This window comes from Triticum urartu, chromosome 6 (genome assembly GCF_003073215.2).
Source record: "Triticum urartu cultivar G1812 chromosome 6, Tu2.1, whole genome shotgun sequence".
NCBI lineage: Eukaryota > Viridiplantae > Streptophyta > Magnoliopsida > Poales > Poaceae > Triticum > Triticum urartu.
In genome coordinates, this window is record NC_053027.1 from 561,569,904 (window position 1) to 561,589,964 (window position 20,061).

The following is a 20,061-nucleotide window of genomic DNA, read 5'->3' on the forward strand; positions in this document are numbered from 1 at the left end:
GATGCTACGATAGATGAAAACGACGGGAAAGAGGCGCGGAGGAGCGGCAGGTCAGCACAGGCTCGATGGACGCGACGTGATGGCCAGGGACGCAGTGAAGACGGCGAGGGAGCGCGTTGGTGCCGGTGGTGATCCTCGGGTGCGTCGAATAAGACGAGCTCAAGGCGGAGGTCGTGGTCGAGAACGACGGCTCGGGGGGTGCCTCCGTCCAAATACCGGAGCAGGAGGTTGAAGGAGACCGTGGAGGAGTCGTGGGACATGGCGGCGGGGCTTCCCGTCTTGGTTCTCTGTCACCATTATCTGCCGATCCACGACGTCGCTAAAGTTCATTCAGAAATCTATCTCTATTGCTATCCTACCCTCACAAAATATACCGCTCCCTTCCCTGTTAGCAGTATAGGGTACCGTAAAAACTCTCATTTTGGTAAGTGCTTTCCAGTGATATCGCTTTGCACATGATTTAATGGATTGATGGCATCATGGCAATACGCATAGCATGAGAGAAGCTGCTAGAGATTGGCAGTATGTTATATACACAAAGTTTGTGCAAGCGAGCACACATGCACCTGGATGAACAGTAAAATCAAAAAATAATTGTGATAAACACTGATGTGGGTTTCACTTGTGTGTAAAATTTCGTGATCAAATAACGTTCGTGCAGGTCTTGGAAAAAAAACAACACCAATGTCTTCAAATGGAAGCATTTGGAAACATCAAATTTGTTCTGCTGCCCAGGCCTCCATGAATGTCATTTCATCACGAAAATTTACATACATGTTTAACACTCATCAATGTTTGTTGGCAAAAGGTTCAGAATTTTTTTAATTTTTTTAAGTATTTTTTTGATATTACTGTTCACATCATGTGCATGTGAGCTCGTTCACAGAGAGAGAATCTAGCACTTCTATTCAAGGTCGCCGGAGCAGAAAATCGATGAAAGCTTCACTCAATGCATGCATGGACCGACGACGAAGTAAACGGAATGGAACGTGCGCGCATGCGTGCATGGACAACTCTGCAACGTATATACAGACATGGAAGAAATAACACACTAACATATTACAATCAACTTGGAGAAAAGTATTCGCAACGAACCAAGTAGCTAGCTAGCAGCTTCCTTCTCACGGCTGCTAGAGTAACCATCGTTTTTTATCCTTCTCGGAGTCAGAGGAATCTCGGCCCATTACTTCTAGCGATGCCGCAACAGAGGTGACGCGGACACAAACACATTACTTGATGATGAGCATGCTCCGGTTGCACTTCAATGTTGTGGCAATATTGTCGCAACATATCCGCTAATCCGGTATTCCATGCGAGGAATAAGCTGATGCATGCATGGAGGTAGGTTATCATTTTACAAGCTGTGTGGCACAAAGTTTATTGGAAATTTGGTACGTACCCAAAGGTGATATGTTGTGACCGAGGGAGGATGTTAAGATTTAGTTAGTTAAGATGTTGCGAAGTTCGTATAACCAGTACGTCTATAAATCAGAATTTTCTTGGATCTCATTCTTGATTCACACGTTGTAACTGCTTTTTTCTTTGTTGTAAATGCTCTGGCGAGGCTGTTGCAGCCCTTGGTAGCATACTAGAGGGTCTTCTGACCATCCGCGGACCTAAATCAACCAGACGCTTCTGATCTTGCTATGGGAATAGTGGCCCTAGCAACGTCGTCCTAGTCCTTAGTCCATTCTGCGGAGAATGATGATCCACGGCCCATGGGCGAATTGACAAGGGCATCTAACGGCTAGGGATGCCCAAAACAACAAATCCAACGGCAGAAATTGCTAGTGCCCTAAGATGGATGGATTAATGTCCAATTTTAATGTCTCTAAATGTATATATGCGGCCTCCCCACTCCGCTTCTTACACCGCAAGTTTTAGGTTTGTCCACATATTTTTTTAGTGAAGTGGCTCCTATCCGATTGATTTAGGTGTTTATCCAATAAATTCAAGTGTTTATCGTAAACTTCTAGACTAATTTGTTTCATACAAGTATTGTAGTCATTGTAAAATGAATGGAGAATTGAGATAAGAAAGAAGCGTAACGTATGTCTCGCCAAATAGGAGAGACCTTTTGATAAAAAAACAGGATTTAGTTAATGATTTTTTGTACAAAATAAAAACATCGAGCTTGAAGCAAACAAAATGAATGGAGAGCTCTAATAAGCCTGGGAGGCTGGGACGCAGGGCACCTACATAACTGTACACTTGCTTTGGACAGAAAATATTTCCTTGTTTGCCAAAGAACCATGGCACACACACTGAACATATATAATTAAAAAACTTCATGATTTTCTCCAACATGATACAATCAAGCAACTTCTACGCCAGCGAGGAGCGGTGTCGTCAAATCCGATTGAGCATGACTTTCCTGAAGGATTGAATTTTTCTTCAATCAATTTCTGGCAAGTGGCAACTTCAAGTTATGGGAACATACTTAACTAATTTACGGGATGGACGACCTTCTGGGGAGGAGCGGTGTCGCTGAATCCAATGCCCTTCCTTTTGGTGGGGAAGATGATGAACACAAAACTGGAGAGAAACGCCATGCCCATGGGCAGATTCTTGAGCAGTTCCTCGGTGTTCCTGTCGGCGTCCTGAAAGAAACAATTCTGCAGCCCCACGTCGCTGAAAGCTACCGTGAGGAAAACCACCGCCGCGAAGAAGGCGTGCACGAAGTCCAGCGGCCGGAGGCGGAGCCTGCGGAACTGGTCGAGATCGTTCCACTCCTGCCTCTCCTCCTCGCTGGAGAAGTTGAAAACGTTGAAGCCGTGCAGTGTGGCGAAGCCATAGTATAGCTTTCCATCGCGGCGACCAACAACGCTGTCGGTGAAGGAGAAGAAGAGGCACAACATGGCGAGGACGACAACCAGCACCCCTGTGAGCCACTGGTTGGAGGTCTCGCACTTGCCATGGTTGGTGAAGGACGGCGACAACGCCTGGTACGCCAACACCGTGCCAGTCGGCAGGAGCTGAGCTAGGTTCGCGACGCTCGACATGACCGTGGCAGGTGGTGTAGGCCCTGTGCTAGGCATTGGCGCTGCCGTGGTTGCGGTTGTTATCTCCTCGGTTGTCAATGGGTGTATCTGGATCGTCGTGGATGACGGAGAAGAAGAAGAGGCCATTGTAGGCGTACTGTGCGTGATCTGTGTCCTAGCTCAGAAAGGTGCAATGCTCCAAACAGAACTACAAGTTGCTATTTATATAGGCCCATATTGCTGAATGATTCCAAAGTCCAAACTAGGTTTGCCGTGTTGATTAGTCTCGCTCGATATTGCTGCATGCTGAAGGGCTCCACATGCACGCATGAACGTGGACTTCAACTCAGTAGCTAGTTTTGATTACAGTTAGTGTAAGTTGTAATAACTTATAGCCAACTAGTATGACATGACTAGTTTGCCGCCAGCATGGTAATTTATCCGGTGATATATGCTACGTAAGTCTCCTTCCACGAAGGTGAGGAAGGAGAGCTATATATAAGTTTGTGCAGGAGTACGTCATTTTGTACTCACGCTATGTACTAAGAGCAACTCTAGCATAGTTGTTATATTTTCCGTCTCCATAACGTGTACTAAGAACAACTCTAGCATAGTTTCTATGTTGTCCACCTCCATAACACGTATCGAGCATGCTCTATGTGCATATGGAGGATGTTGAGGTAATGCGCAAATTCAGAGTTTTCATATTGGTTATCTCCTATCATGGACCCACTCGTCAATGGGACATCTTTTTTCCTCGACCCCTCTTCCATCCCCACAGCACATGAGGTGGGTACCATGTGAAGAATACTTGCACTAATGAGAAATCAAAGTGCCAAAAAATTGGGGTTTGATCCTCGTGGGTTGTGGGTACAACCACACTCCTAACCATCTAATCACATCTTGGTGGTTGATTCTTACATATGTACTACAAATGGAGGGACACAAAACATATTCAAGTTTTGTTGTTTTACACAATCGAGTATGCTACATGTATTTGCACATACAATTATTTTTGTGTAGCTGCCCCAAATTTAAGTGTTTATCCCATTTAATTTAAGTAGTTATCTTAAAATATTAATTGTACTAATTAATAAATTTTATTCATGTATGTTTTATCATTGTAAAATGAAGTGGGTATGGAAGAAGTGTAAGGTATGTGTTGCAACATGGGAGAGATCTCTTAAGGCAAAATGGATTGATCTTTTTTTAATAAAATTATAACATCAATCGATCTTAAAGCAGACAAAGAGAATGGAGAGTTATGGTTATGGTAATCCTAGGAAACTAGGATGCTTACATACTTGTGGAATTGACTTCTTAGCAGAAAATCTCTTTGTTTATATGATAACAGGGCATACAATATGTATACTTGCAAAACTTCATGTGTTTCTCTGGTGATATACAGCCATGCAAATTTTATTACACATTTCATTATTTCCATTCAATTCATTTTTTCAAACTTGGATACTCCCATTTTTCACTACTTTGACATAATGGAACTATATTGTCATGGTATGCCAAACAAGATGCAAGAAGAAAAGAGTGAATGCACACACTGTCAGGAAACCGATCGTCTACACACGCACACACGCACGTGTGCGCACACACACACTACAGGCGAAATACTGATAGCAGTATAACTACTAAACCCACCAGAACAAAAAAGAAACAATAACAACATCCACCCCATCATATTTACATGCTAGAAGAAAATTTATGAAACACTTAATCAACATGCGTGTCAACTATCTATGCTTTCACTAGTCCTTTGTTCTTCAAATTCAGGGAATCAAACTTTATTCATGGGATGGACAACCTTCTGGGGAGGAGTAGTGTCGTTGAATCCGATGCCCTTCCTTTTAGTGGGGAAGATGATAAACACAAAGCTGGATAGAAACGCCATTCCCAGCGGCAAGTTCTTGAGCAACTCTTGGGTGTTCCCGCCGGCGTCCGGGAAGAAGCAGGTCTGCAGTCCGACGTCGCTAAACGCCACCGTGAGGAAAACCACGGCCGTAAAGAAGGCATGCACAAAGTCCAGTGGCCCGAGGCGTAGCCTCTGAAACTTGTAAATATCGTTCCACTCCTGCCTCTCCTCCTCGTTGGAGAAGTTGAACACTTTGAAGCCGCGTGGTGTGGCGAAGCCGTAATATTGCTTTCCGTCGCGGTGACTGACTATGCTGTCTGTGAAGGAGAAGAAGAGGCACGCGGAGGCGAGGGCGGCAACCAGCACCATGGTGAGCCACCGGTTGGAGGTCTCGCACTTGCCGTGGTTGGTGAAGGACGGGGACAATGCCTGGTATGTGAGCATCGTGCCCGTCGGCAGGAGCTGCGCAAGGTTCGCGACACTCGACATGACCTTGTTCATGGTAGGAGTTGGCACTGCCGTGCCTGTAACTACTATCTCACTATCATCGTTCTTGATTGGTGGAGTTATCTGGATCGCCGTGGACGATGGAGAAGAAGAAGAAGATGCCATGGTATTTATGTACTATGCTCGATTTAATTTGGGTATAGGCAAATTAATCAAAGTCCTGACTAGTTATACATGCATGCATGTACCTGGACTTCAACTCTCTAGCTAGCTCTAGTTGAAAGTTAGTGCAAGCTGTAATTGAATTAGTATGACATGAATAATTAATTAAACCAGCATGTTAGTGCAAGCTGATAATTAATTAAACAAGCTGTAATTGAATTAGTATGACATGAAAGTTATGGATGTCTTCTTCCAGGAAGGTGAGGAAAGAAAACTAGCTAATCATCAGCTTGTGCATAAGTATTTAATTTTTAACTCGCGTCAATTTTCTCTGATCTCCCCAGCCTGCTTGATTCCCCGTGGACATTTCTGAAAACGATGAAGCAGAACCTTCATGCAAGCATGCCAATAGTTACTCTCGTGCTTGCACCAAAAAGACGCGGAGCCTCTTGGGGAAGAGAGTGATTTTTCTACCATGTAAAATGTGTGTTGATCAACCGTTGAATATGTAGGAGCTTCATGCATTCAGATTTTGTTTGTATATGGCGAAGCATTAACATACACCTTGTTCGTATATGGCGCCCCATCAAGATTTTCTTTAAATTAATTTGTCATACATGTTCTTTTTTCTATTTTTCGGTTAATCTATGCATCATAGAAATATTCGGCGTGCCTGATATTGCCTATATCAGTATATCTGTTCCAATTTACCAACTTCCATATTATTATGCTTGTTTTATTATTATTTCATACGCATACTATATGTTGTGCCAATCAATAATATAGCCCTAGTCAGATAACACACTGGCCAAACACTACCGAAACAGGGCTCTAAGCCGACAGCCAAATGTATGCCGACGGCCACCGTCGGCCTAACCGGGCTCTTTTTTTTTTCTTTTTCCCATATAGTATTATTATTATTATTATTATTATTATTATTATTATTAAGCATACAGTATGTGTTAATAAGCATACATATAGATTGTGTTAATAAGCATACATATAGTATGTGTTAATAAGCATATAGTATGTGTTAATAAGCATACATATAGTTTTTTTCTTTTTCTTCACTGTTTTCTTTATTATTATTATTTAACTAACTTACATACAGTATGTGTTAATAAGCATACATACATTATTTTTCGGTTCTGTACAGAGCGGTGTGACCCCCCCTCACGAACGGTGCCGCCGCCAGCCGGCAACTGGAATGGGGAACAACCGCATCGGGTCTATACGAAGGGGACTTTGCTCCAAGTGTTCATATATATCGGATGACCTACCACAATCAGATGGTGTTATGCCATGTCCGAAGAGGCGGCACGCATCTCCGGGGTGTGGCCCGTCACGGACGGCGCCGCCGCCGGCACCTGGAGGGGGGGAACGGACGCGTCGGGTCTACATGGAGTGGATGTATCTGTGGGTTTGGCCCGGATGTTGCTCCCGGGTGTCCTTATGGGCGGACCTGACACAACCGGGTGGAGAGGTCCACTGGTCAAATCCCGTCCGTGCAAAGTCAAAGGGCTAGATCCCGTGGTCAAACGCTACAGGGTTAGGCGGGACGGGGGCCCTGGGGGGAGCAATGCCACCGGAGCGTCGTACCGGGCCCTCATACATGCGGGGTGGTGTTGTGGCATGTCCGAAGAGGCCGCACGCATCTCCGGTGCGTGGCCCCCCTCACGGACGGCGCCGCCGCCGGCACCTGGAGGGGGGAAACTACCGCATCGGGTCTACACGGAGTGGATTTAGCTGTGGGTTTGGCCCAGATGTTGCTCCCCGGTGTCCCTCTGGGCCGACCCGACACAACCGGGTGGAGAGGTCCACTGGTCAAAGCCCATCCGTGCAAAGTCAAAGGGCTAGATCCCGTGGTCAACCGCTCCAGGGTTAGGCGGGACGGGGGCCCTGAGGTGTAGCAATGCCACCGGAGCGTCGTACCGGGCCCTCATACATGCGGGGTGGTGTTGTGGCATCTCCGAAGAGGCCGCACGCGTCTCCGGTGCGTGGCCCCCCTCATGGACGGCGTCGCCGCCGGCACCTGGAGGGGGGAAACTACCGCATCGGGTCTACACGGAGTGGATTTAGCTGTGGGTTTGGCCCAGATGTTGCTCCCCGGCGTCCCTCTGGGCCGACCCGACACAACCGGGTGGAGAGGTCCACTGGTCAAAGCCCATCCGTGCAAAGTCAAAGGGCTAGATCCCGTGGTCAACCGCTCGAGGGTTAGGCGGGACGGAGGCCGTGAGGGGTAGCAATGCCACCGGAGCGTCGTACCGGGCCCTCATACATGCGGGGTGGTGTTGTGGCATGTCTGAAGAGGCCGCACGCGTCTCCGGTGCGTGGCCCCCCTCACGGACGGCGCCGCCGCCGGCACCTGGAGGGGGGAAACTACCGCATCGGGTCTACACGGAGTGGATTTAGCTGTGGGTTTGGCCCAGATGTTGCTCCCCGGTGTCCCTCTGGGCCGACCCGACACAACCGGGTGGAGAGGTCCACTGGTCAAAGCCCATCCGTGCAAAGTCAAAGGGCTAGATCCCGTGGTCAACCGCTCCCAGGGTTAGGCGGGACGGGGGCCTTGGGGGGTAGCAATGCCACCGGAGCGTCGTACCGGGCCCTTCATACATGCGGGGTGGTGTTGTGGCATGTCGAAGAGGCCGCACGCATCTCTGGTGCGTGGCCCCCCTCAACGGGACGGCGCCGCCGCCGGCACCTGGAGGGGGGAAACTACCGCATCGGGTCTACACGGAGTGGATTTAGGCACTCGCATAGTTACCGGATCAGGCACTCGGTAACGGTACCCCTCAGTCAGTTGCTTTCCTATGTATCACCTTTCACGAGACCATAGAAAAAAATATACGTGATATTTTAGAAAATTGTTGTACAATATAAAAAAAGATCATGTCATTAAAAATAATGTTTCAAATCATTAAAGAAAATGTATGGTACATTTTAAATAATGTTCTGCATGTAAAAAATATGTATAAGAAAACATTAAAATATTTATAAAAAATAAGAAAACATTACAAAATTTATACAAAATAAGAAAAGTAAAAAAAATATGCCGAAAAGCCGTCGGCATAGCTGCGGCCATAGGGAAGCTTATACGCGGATCGGTGACGTGGCTAATAAAAAAAAGTATGCCTACGGCTAAGCCGTCGGCATAGGTGCCACGTGGCGCCCTGAGCTATGCCGACGGCTTAGCCGTCGGCATAGTTGACCTTATCCACTTACGTTCTCCCCATCCACTCACTTCTCCCCACACCCCGAGCTGCCGCCGCCGCACCCCCCGACCCCGACCTGCGCCGCCGCCGCACCCTCCCCGACCTGCCGCCGCCGCACCTCGCCAGGCCCCGCTCCAGCCGCCCCCGCCCCTCCCTTGCTCCAGCCGCCCCTTCCACCTCGACCCCGGCCCTCCCTGCGTGGACGCCGCCCCGGCCGTCCCACGGCCTAGCCTGGCCGGGCCCCTGCTGGTCCGACCGGCCGGCCCCTCTGGCGACCGCCCCCTGCCGCTCTGGTGGTCGTCCCCTGCCCCGACCGGCCGCCCCCTGCTCTGATGGTCGTCCCCTGCTCCGGTGGTCGCCCCCTCATCCGTAGGTAAGTTTTTTTTTTACCTTTTTGTGTAGTAATGTTGTAGATGAATGCATATATATATGTATAGTAATAGATGATTAGATAGATGGATGTTAGATAGATGAATGAAATGAAAGAGAGTATAAATGTGAAAAAAATTAAGTGCACAATGTGAGATAGATAGATAGATGAGATGAATGGATATTTGTGTAGTTTTACTATGTTTTTAGATACATACTCAATATTATAGATATATGTATTGTGAAGATGAGATGAGAGGGAAGAGTAATTTTTTTGTGAAGATAGAGAGACGAAAGTTAAAATTTGGATATGATGAGTGGTTACTTCATCAAGTTGGTCTTGCTAAAACAAGTTTGTGATATGATGTGATGTGTGATGATGCTTTATATGTGATGTGATGACCTAATTATTTCATTTGGTGGAATTTAGAGGATTTCTGGTGTTGCCTCCGGTGGAGTGATCATTGACGTTGGAGCTCTTGGTCTTTGATTGTCCCTTCGCTGATCGACTACATCATCTACATCCGAGGGTGAGCTACAAATCCACCACCTCATATGTTCTTTTAATCATGTCACTAGATTAATTTTTCACATCAAGTCGCGTAACCTAGGTCTCCCGTCCGAAAGTGTTGCATCGATAAATATGCATTCAATTGCATATTTATCACCGCAGCTCTTTCGGATTGTCCAGCGCTTTCCACGGACAGCCTGAGGATGTGTAGATTGGATACGTTGTTCATGCTCTACCCCGTTCCGAGACAGGATTTCGGCGGCGCCTCCCTGTTGTTCTCCGGATGCACATTCTCTCAGCATTTTGCCGAGACGTGTATTTGGAGAACAGCGGGGAGGTGCTGCCAAAATTTTGTCTCGGAATGGGGTAGAGCATGGACAATGTACTCAATCTACACATTCTCGGGTGGGATTAGGACCCATCTTTACCTATTAGAGATGTAGGTGGATTAAATGTCGTTTCTCGTCAACCTTGTAAGAAATAAAATATTGATGTGAGTAATTTAAATGAATCCTTAATTTTGTTGTGTGGCTTCCAATAAAGCAGAGATGGCAGATAATCAGTGGATGTATAGTGGGTTTTTCCGTCGGAATCAAGTAACAACAGAGTGGGTCGAGAAAACTGATGTGTTTTTGAAAGAGATATTCCGTAGTCCAATGAGGATGGTGCCAGAATGCCCGTGTACCAGATGTAAGAGGCGTATCCGCAGAGATAAGAGTGAGATGACTAAGCACCTTCGCACGCATGGATTTATGCCCAACTTTAATATGCCGATAAACTTTGCCCAGCGGGACCGTGGTAGAGAGGATGTGATACGACAACGCGTCGCTGGTTATGAGGACGATGGGGTTAGAGAGATGCTAGATGATGTCTTTGCTACACAGCCGACACCTCCGTCACATTCAGGGAATGAACCGGAGGAGCCGGAGGAAACCGCAAAGGCCTTCCTGGAAATCTTGGCCTCGTCAAAGAAACCTCTCTATGAGGGTGCCAAGCTATCTGTGCTGGATGCCATCTCGCAACTGATGGCAGTCAAGGCTGAGTACGGCTGTAGCCGAGGTTGCTTCGAAGCATTTCTGGGAGTATGGGCTAACAGCCCGCCTGAGGGCCATGAACTGCCGAAAACCATGTACGGTACGAAGAAAATCATGAAGGCGCTCTCGATGGACTATGAGAAAATACATGTTTGTCCAAAGAATTGCCTTTTGTTTAGGCATGAGTATGCGGATGACAAGTACTGTAGGATGTGCGGTTCCTCTCGGTATATTGAGGTGGTCGATAAGCATGGTCAGAAGCAGCAGCTAAAAATCCCTGTGAAGGTTCTTCGGTATCTTGATTTTATAAAAAGACTGCAGCGCCTTTTCATCACCGAGGAGTCTGCCAAAATGATGAAGTGGCACAAGGAAGGGAAAAGGTACAATCCAAAAAAAATTGTACATCCATCAGGAGGTGAAGCATGGAAGTCATTCGATATAGAGTACCCGGAGGAAGCAGCCGAGGCTGGGAATGTCAGAATTGCTATAACAGGTGATGGGTTCAATCCATATGGTATGTCGTCTAATCCATACAGCTGTTGGCCCGTATTTGTTATTCCGCTGAATCTCCCTCCCGGCGCCATAATGCAACGCAAGACCATGTTCCTGTCGCTTATAATTCCGAGGCCTGAATATCCGAGGAAGAATTTGAGTGTGTTTATGCAGTCGTTGGTGGATGATTTGCACCATTCTTGGTACTTCCCAAGGTTGACATACGACCGACATCTGCAGAAAAATTTCTTGATGAAAGTTTGGCTACAATATTGCATGCATGACTTTCCCGGTTATGCCTTGTTCTGCGGATGGTGTACAAGTGGAAAGATGCCTTGCCCAGTGTGCATGCAGGCCTTGATTTTCATTTGGCTGAAGAAGGGTGGCAAGTATGTTGCATTTGACCTGCATCGACAGTTCCTCCCTCCAGACCATCCTGATAGGGAAGACAAGAAGAACTTCACAAAAGGCAAAGTTGTCCATGAAGTAAACGAGATTCCAATGTTTTCTGGTGCGGATGTGCTTGCTCAGCTGAAAGCTCTTAAGCCTGCCGGTGAGGGGAAAGGCAACGGCAAAGGCAAAGGCAAAGGCAAAGCCACAGGCGAAGAAGAGGGCGAGGGCAAAGGAAAAAGTAAAGGGAAAATTTTTGAAGGATATGGTGAGACGCACAACTGGACTCACATTACCCCCTTCACACAGCTTCCCTATTTTAAGGACCTCAAACTTCCATACAACATAGACGTGATGCACACCAAAAAGAATGTCGCAGAGTCCCTTTTTCACACGATCCTCAACATTCCAGATAAGACAAAGGATAATGTTAATGCTAGAGTTGATCAACATAATATTTGTGATAGACCACGTCTACACATGCAGCCTCCCACAGGCAGTCGAAAATCTTGGTTCAAGCCAGATGCTGACTTCGTACTTAAAAAGGATCATAAGATGGAGACATTCAAGTGGCTGAAACACGTCGTGAAGTTCACTGATGGTTATGCGTCGAATATAAGTAAGGGGGTCAATCTTTCAACGGGCAGAGTGACCGGGCTCAAGAGTCATGACTATCATGTATGGATTGAGCGGATTATGCCAGTGATGGTTCGGGGCTATGTTCCCGAGCGTGTCTGGCGTGTGCTTGCGGAGTTAAGCCATTTCTTCCGCACGCTTTGTGCTAAAGAAGTATGTCCTGAGAAGATAAAAGAAATGCATAAGAAGGCGCCGGAGTTGATATGCAAGCTAGAGAAGATCTTCCTGCCAGGCTTCTTTACTCCGATGACACATCTCCTTTTGCACCTCCCGAACGAGGTATTGTTGGGGGGCCCTGTGCAGAATCGTTGGCAGTACGGCCCTGAGAGACAGAACAAGCATCTGAGATAGAAATGTGGAAACAAAGCTAAGATTGAAGCTTCCATAGCTGAGGCAGTTATCCTAGAGGAGGTGGCAGACCTCAGGACAGCCTACTATCCGGACCATGTTCCCACGTTGCACAATAAGGTGTCTCGATACAATACAGAAGAACCCAAGTATAAACCCAAGTTGCCTCTATTCATCGGGCAAGGTAGTAGGGCTGGATGCTCGAAATCTTATCTCATGCCACGAGATGAGTGGGAGGATGTCATGTTCTATATCTTGCACAACATCAAGGAAGTTGAGGATGAGTGGATGAGGTAATACCTTTGCACCATTCTTTTAGTCAATTCGTTATGTTCACTTTTCCTAGTTCTTATACCGCTTTTCTTATTGTAGTCGATTCGTTGAAGAAGAATGGACGGGAATGCTGCCTCCTTCTGAAGCGGAGGCACTTGCTCTTCTCCGAAAGGGTGCTGATGGAAGGAAAAATTTCGTTGCGTGGTTCATCGAGAAAGTAATTTTTCACACTTTCAATTAAACTCATGCACCCTATAATTTCAATTAAACTCATGCACCCTATAATTTCAATTAAACTCATGCACCCTATAATTTCAATTAAACTTGTAGGGAAATGATCCGACCGAATCAATGGATGAAGAATTGAGATGGGTTTCCATGGGTTTTGATCCTGTCGTCATGACATGCGAAAAGTATGATGTGAATGGGTATCGCTTCCATACAGAGGAGCACCAGAACAGTTGGCCTGATCCCAAAACCATAAATACCGGAGTCTTCACTGCAGGAGATAATGAAGTAGATTACTACGGAAGGGTAGGAAAAATATACGAGCTTACATTCAAACGTGGCCGCGAACACCTAAGTCTCACTGTGTTCAAATGCCGATGGTTCGACCCCAAAAAGGGTCTGAGACATACGCCTTCTGTTGGTTTAGTTGAAGTTAAACCATCAACCGTCTATGCCGGAGCTGATCTCTTTATCGCCGCTACCCAGGCCACACAAGTATATTATCTGCCTTACCCATGCCAGAAAGAGTACCTAAAGGGTTGGGAAGTTGTGTACAAGGTGTCGCCGCATGGTAAGCTACCGGACCCGAACGATGATGATTACTACAACACAAACCCCATGACATACGAGGGAGTGTTCTATCAAGAGGAACATGATGACGTGGTCCGAAACAACGAGGATGATGACTTGGGTTATGTTGACCTGGACCCAAACGACGACGACGCACGGATTGATGGTGAGGCAGTTGTGAATCAAAGAGACATAATTATGCTTGAAAAGTTAAATGAAGACGCTGACGATGAGGAAGAGCCTCCACCTCCATCAAACAACGAAGAAGATATGCGTGATAGTGATGATGAGACCGGTCCACAAATAGATTACAATAGTGATGATTCATATGGGTTCTAGAAAATGTAAGTTCTTTTAATGATCATTACAATAGTATGCTTAATGTGCTCTTCTGGTATTAATGTTTTTCCTGTATGCTTGTTTAATTGATATCCTTACTAATTGTTTATTCTCTTCTCAATGCAGGTTTAATAATCATGGGCAAGTCCAGCGGCGCTAGTTTCCTCAGTAAATTTAAAGGACTTACTCGGAGTGGACGAGCCCACAAGGTTCCCTCCCGACTACGCGAGGATGACACCTCACAGGGAGGTGGAGGGGTCGGGGGAGGAGACCCTAGAGGAGGAGGCGGTGGGGGGAGAGCCCCTAGAGGAGGAGGAGGTGGGGGGAGAGGCAACCGGGGCAAAAAACTCCGGGCCGTGTCTGAAATAGGAGGGTCTTCTTCGATGCCCTCCTATACAGAGGCACCTTCTGAGTCTGACGAGGAGGAGTATGTTCCTGATGGCGAGGAGGAGGAGGCCGAGGAGGAGGGTGAGGAGGAGGAGGCCGAGGCCGAGGAGGAGGGTGAGGAGGAGGCCGAGGAGGGTGGAGGGGAGGTTGATCCCGCGTTGTGGGGTGACTTGCCACCGGGTTCTTCGCAGGGGTGGCTGCGTGGTAATGCCGGACTACCTACACCACCTTCTATCGAGGAGCACAAGTGGCTCATTGAACCTGTGGGGACAGAGTAAGTGCCTCTCAATCATATTTTCAACACATGACAACATTTTCTTATTGTACACATGGCAATCATTTGATTCTTTTGCAGAAACTGGATCCTTCACGGAAAGGGCCGTAAACCGAACGGCCTTATCACTGTCCTGTTGAAGGAGTTTTGGCCTGGCCTATTTTGCCCGCGGCCAGACAGGGACCCGCAGCAGCGGGTTTTGGCCACGAGCTGGGCCCACTACGAGGCTTGCAGCAACGCGGAGTACGGGACGACCGCTAAGGCCGTGATCACCAAATTTTGGGTAAGTTCTCTTCTAAATCACTTGTCTTCAGTTTCGTTCATAGTTTATCATTGAATCACTCAACTCATGCCTTGTTTGCTTCTGGTTTTTGCATGATTGCAGCAACTCTATAGAGTTCTTGACGAGCACAAGGCCAGAGCCGACGTGGTCTTGCTTGCGGCTGCGAAGAAGAAAGCTCGTCAGTTGCAGTACGAGGTGCGCTGGGTTGCCGTCTCGTAGTACTACCACTACTACCTGCACCAAAAGATGCCCAAAACTCAAGCGCAGAAGCTACGATTTACCTTGAGCAAGGAGCAGTTCATGATGGTAACTATTACTAACTTTTCATTGTTTCAAGCAGTCAACTATATGTTTCGTGCTCACATGTCATGCTTCCAAAATTTGCATAGGTTGTTCCTCGTTGGTGCTATGGAAGGCATGACGGATGGGCGAGTTTGGTGGATAGGTGGCTCGGCGCTGATGCAGAGTTTGCTGCCAAGAGCATCAAGGCCCGGGCTAACCGTGGAGATGACGGGACACACGGCCAAGGAAACAGGAACCACTGGGGCTTCAAGGCCATGAAGGTATATCTATGTGCATGATGCATTTTTGTTCTTCTTTACGTCATGTTCTTATGTATGGCTGACTTCTATTTGACGTTGTAGGAGGACAAGTTGAAGAGGCCGCTCTCAGACATGGAGTCGTGGAAGCTGGCCCGCGAGCAGAGTCATCGCAAGGAGGGAGAGAGCCAGTACTACGGAAAGACCGAGGAGCACCTGGGGTCTTACATTCATCACTATCAGGAGTTGCATCCGGATGTTCCTGTTGCTGAGGTCGCCTAGTCTCAGATCGACGACACGGCGGTGGTGGCCATCCAGGGGAAGAAGAATGGCCGGTATCCGTGTTTCGATGGCTTGATCACTCCTTCGATCTCGTACACACGGCTTCGGGCTAGCAACCCGAGCCAGTTAGAGAGTACGGGGCGTTCACAGACTCCCTTAGCCCGCCAGCATGCTGTAAGTACTTCCTCTTTATCTTTTTCTATCTTGCATTCTCAGTTTATTTTCAGCATTGCTCACTTAGAAACAACCTAAATTATGTAGGCATATAAGGAGTTTGTCGAGCATAGGAATCTCGAGGTGCGGGAGTACTTGAAACGAGTGAAGGCAAACGATGATTACAACCGTCAGATGATGACGGTTAGTTTTGCCCTCTTAAAACCAACCTAAATTTTTGCACTTTCATTCCTTCTGATCTTCTAGTTTGCTTGTTTAACTAACATTCAGGCTATGTTGGCGTCTTGGACTAACCGCACGGATCCACCACAAATGGGACCCCCACCACCACCTGCGGGAGAACCCCCACACGTGCCCACGTTCGATGAATGGGTGGCACTAGGCAGTGATGGTTCGGTTAGTACATTTGCCTAACTACTAGCAAACTAGTTCTCGTTCATGAAACACTATCATATCATATTTACCGTTAGAATCTTTTCTGAAACATGTAGGGGACCGGTGGCTCGACTCCTGCTCCGTCGACCCCAGTCACTCCGATCTGGCAGAGTGGTGGTGGTCGCAATGACGGTTTTGGCGGAGGTGGTGGTGGTGGTTTTGGCGGAGGTGGTGCTTTTGGCGGAGGTAGTGGTGGTTATGGCGGAGGTGGTGGTTTTGGCGGGGGTGCTCTTGCTTGATGATTCCGTGCATGTGGCCATCGTGCCATGCCTTTCATATTCCTACTTTTATCATGTTTCATGTCTTGCACTACTTTTATGTTCATGAACTTCCATCGGTGATGATCTTTAGATGATGTGATGAACTTGAGTATGTTTAGATGATGATGGTGAACTTGAGTATGTTTAGATGAACTTGAGTATGTTCACATGATGAATTGTCATATTTCTGCATAATTTCATATTGTTCTATTTTGAAATGCTGTCAAATGAATTGGAAAAGAGAAAACAGGGGAAAAAAACTATGCCTACGGCAAAGCCGTCGGCATATATACGCCCAAGAGTTACCAGGGCTTGCCACGTGGCAAACTATGCCGACGGCTTTGCCGTAGGCATAGCCCTGCTGCCAGGAGAAACCAGGAGTTGCCACGTGGCAGACATATGCCTACGGCAAAGCCGTCGGCATAGATTAGCCGTAGGCATAGCCCTGCCGCCAGGAGAAGCCGGGGGACGACACGTGGCGCGCCGTCGGCATAGATTTCCATCTATGCCGACGGCCAAGCCGTCGGCATACCTGCGCCACGTGTCGTCCCCTGAATCGCCAGCGCTGTTGACGGCGCCGTCCGTTGCCGTCAGACGGAAAACAACGCCGACGGCTAAACTATGCCGACGGCTATCCCACGGCCGTCGGCATATGCACCTATGCCGACGGCTATACTACGCCGACGGTCTGACACATCTACGCTGACGTGATCTACGCCGACGGGGCTATGCCGACGGCAGCCGTAGGCATAGATCTATGCCGACGGCAAAGGACCTATGCCGACGGCCCTGGGCCGTAGGCATAGCCCGCGAGTCCGGTAGTGAAATGACACCAATTCATGGAAGAATGTTAGCTACTGACGCTGATTTCCGATAATCAATTTTGTGTGTTTGTGGTCCAGTGTATTTGGGGTATTATATGCACATAGAGATTAATTTAGAGCATGTAGAAGGGTGTTGTTTTGGGGTATTATGGAGGAAAGTGGTTAGGATAATTTGCAATCAAAATCGTTTCTAAATCATTTTTATAGGATAAGATAAGAGATCTTTTATATCCGAACACAATCCAATCTGAACCTGAGTCCTATTGATAGGATATGGTATTACTAATATACAACACGGTAGGATAATCCATTTTTTCTAGGCGAATAATCCAACCTTTAAATACCAGTATCCTATTTGTCTGTCAAGTTTGAAGTATTAACTAGCAATACATGAATGCTATCTTTGCTTGAGACAAGACATAAGCTTGTTATTTACTTATTTTAGTACTTTATAGTGCTTTATTTGTGCTTAAAGCGTACAAGTATTAATGCTTTCTCAATGTTGATGTATAATTCTGCTTTAAATCATTTTTATATTCCTCGTATATGTATGTGGTATATAACCATTTATGATCCGACTCCATTCTGTTATTGTACGGTGTCTGAATCCGGCATAATTCACTCGAATCCACATATGTCTTGCTTCCCAATCCAAAAAAATTAGGATATGGTACGAGCATTATTGATCCGAATTCGTTCCGGTTCACCCTACAATGAAATATTAAAATATCACCATTTGTGCAATATAGCATGATTTGTCACTACAACTAAAGGTTTATTTATTGCCCTTTCTAGACTTCCGATGATGCTGCCGCTGCCTAGCGCTACCTTTTTCAACAGACATTGGTTCGGTTGTCATTGTTGGCCTTCTGTTTTTGTTGTTGCGGGTATGGATGTATATGTGGGGACTTTGGAAACTGGTTGCTAGGTTAGTTTTGTAGTGCTACCAATTTTCATCCCATGGTGTGCATGCCGACTGCGAGCGAATGCAGTGCCCAGTGGGTTTGCTAATGATGCCTTCAACTCAATCTTCCTCTTTTCTGTACGTTTCCATACTGGTTGATGTAATCTCGAACTATGTATTTTCACTATGTTAAAGCAATGGAAAGACGATAGACAGGTTGATAGCACTGCCACTCTATATGGATGCAATGTTGTAAGAGTACTACTATGTGTTTCTTCAATTTGTTCCGCTACTTTGGTGCCGTGATTGAGGTTTCTAATCAACGCCCGCAATGCCTCTATATATTGACATCACTCTCATCAGCTAGCTAGCCCGCCCTTATATGATCTACCTTTTTTTGAAAAGAGGAAAAAAACTACATCAAGTGATGCACACAACCTATAACTAGGATCTCGTACATGACAAAGACTCCCTGTCAATTTCATCATCAGCCGTCTGATTGTACTGCAGCAACATCGATCGTATATCCATAAAAAACAATGAATATTGACTGGTTGATACAAGATATATATTTCATATTTAAGAGAAGAGAACCTCACCGTAAGCAACTTGGCTCAGCCACTCGTGCTAATTAGACATGCATGGGCATGACAAGAGAGAGATGTATGCATTGACATGGTAAGGAAAGTGACCTCTCAAAATACAAGCGGTTGATCGACGAGGCATCGATATCTTCTATCCATTCAAGGTCGCTGGAGAAGGAAAGAAATGTTCACGGTCCATATCGATATGCATATGCATGGACTGAGGACAAATTAAATTGATGGAAAAGAAATCAGCTGCATGAGGCTCTAAGTATAGTTGAAGCCGGCATATACGACGTGAATAGCTCTACAAGATATATATTTTTTGGAAATGAAGGTGTGCCCCGGCCTCAGCATCAAAATGATGCATGCAATCATCTTATTAAAAATCCACGAAGTATCAAAAAGTCATAAGAGTATTACAGCTCGCAAGCGGAGCGAATCAAACGCAAAAAGAAAAGTACATGCTGACAATCACAACCGATACGATAATATGAAAGACAAGCTCCCTAAACTCCTATCCTGTTATTCGACCGTCATCCGAATCGGTTGAATATAGCCCGTACTACCATCTCCCACTGGTTACACCCAGTAACCAAAGGCTTTCTAGAGTCCATAGGAGTGAGTAAGGATCACGTACGGATCTAAGCGGTAGCTCTGAAGATGACCTGCAGGAAAGTTAAAGTGTGTTGTCTGTTAAAAATCATACCATTCCTACAGTTCCATATAGCCCACAAAAGCACACATATTCCTATCCGAATACGAGCCGCAATAGTCTGTTCAACCTTAGCTAACCACGTCCCAAACAACGACGCAATGTCAACTGGAGGATTAATGTTGAAGGCTATATGAATCATTCTCCAAAGCAATTTGGCGAGTGGGCATTCAAGGAATAAATGTTGTATTGTTTCATCATGATCACAAAAACAACACCGCGAACTACCTACCCATCGCCTCTTGATTAAGTTGTCCTCAGTGAGTATCACTTGCTTGTGGACGAACCACATAAAGATTTTAATACGCAAAGGAACCTTAATCCTCCAAATATGCAACGATCTTGAAATTGGGCCAGAATTGATCAAATTCATATAGAACGATTTCACCGTAAATATCCCATTTTTAGCTAATTTCCATGTTGTCGAATCCAGCTGGTCGGAGAGTTGAACATCAATCAATCTCCAAACCAAATGCATCTAGGCATTCCATTTCTCACCAACTAACGCATGTCGAGACTAAATATTCAATGGAGTTGTTTT

At 46.4% G+C, this 20,061-nt stretch overlaps 3 protein-coding genes and 2 long non-coding RNA genes across 5 annotated transcripts; 3 read left to right on the forward strand and 2 right to left on the reverse strand.

The window, feature by feature from the left end:
• Positions 1-2,149: 2,149 nt before the first annotated feature.
• On the reverse strand, positions 2,150-3,159 carry LOC125513014 (protein DMP3-like). The gene has a single exon (XM_048678058.1). The coding sequence runs from the start codon at positions 3,126-3,128 to the stop codon at positions 2,445-2,447; it is 684 nt and encodes a 227-aa protein (XP_048534015.1). The 5' UTR covers positions 3,129-3,159; the 3' UTR covers positions 2,150-2,444.
• Positions 3,160-4,773: 1,614 nt separating this feature from the next.
• LOC125517028 (protein DMP10-like) lies at positions 4,774-5,460 on the reverse strand. The gene has a single exon (XM_048682255.1). It carries the CDS (start codon positions 5,458-5,460, stop codon positions 4,774-4,776), a length of 687 nt encoding a protein of 228 aa, XP_048538212.1.
• Positions 5,461-9,004: 3,544 nt separating this feature from the next.
• LOC125513015 lies at positions 9,005-14,271 on the forward strand. Its single transcript, XR_007285639.1, has 3 exons — positions 9,005-9,042; positions 9,469-9,568; positions 13,986-14,271. It is a non-coding gene; the product is annotated as an uncharacterized LOC125513015 (long non-coding RNA).
• Positions 14,272-14,351: 80 nt separating this feature from the next.
• On the forward strand, positions 14,352-15,013 carry LOC125513016. The gene is made up of 3 exons (XR_007285640.1): positions 14,352-14,520; positions 14,602-14,803; positions 14,906-15,013. It is a non-coding gene; the product is annotated as an uncharacterized LOC125513016 (long non-coding RNA).
• Positions 15,014-15,628: 615 nt separating this feature from the next.
• LOC125513018 (glycine-rich protein 2-like) lies at positions 15,629-16,685 on the forward strand. The gene is made up of 4 exons (XM_048678063.1): positions 15,629-15,798; positions 15,886-15,981; positions 16,069-16,194; positions 16,290-16,685. The coding sequence occupies exons 2-4, from the start codon at positions 15,973-15,975 to the stop codon at positions 16,470-16,472; spliced, it is 318 nt and encodes a 105-aa protein (XP_048534020.1). The 5' UTR covers positions 15,629-15,798; positions 15,886-15,972; the 3' UTR covers positions 16,473-16,685.
• Positions 16,686-20,061: the final 3,376 nt, after the last annotated feature.

Coding starts and splice junctions, on each gene's coding strand:
- LOC125517028 (XM_048682255.1), bottom strand. CDS start 5,460: ATGGCATCTTCTTCTTCTTCTCCATCGTCCACGGCGATCCAGATAACT.
- LOC125513018 (XM_048678063.1), top strand. Junction 16,195..16,289: donor CACTAGGCAGTGATGGTTCG/GTTAGTACATTT, acceptor TGAAACATGTAG/GGGACCGGTGGCTCGACTCC.
- LOC125513014 (XM_048678058.1), bottom strand. CDS start 3,128: ATGGCCTCTTCTTCTTCTCCGTCATCCACGACGATCCAGATACACCCA.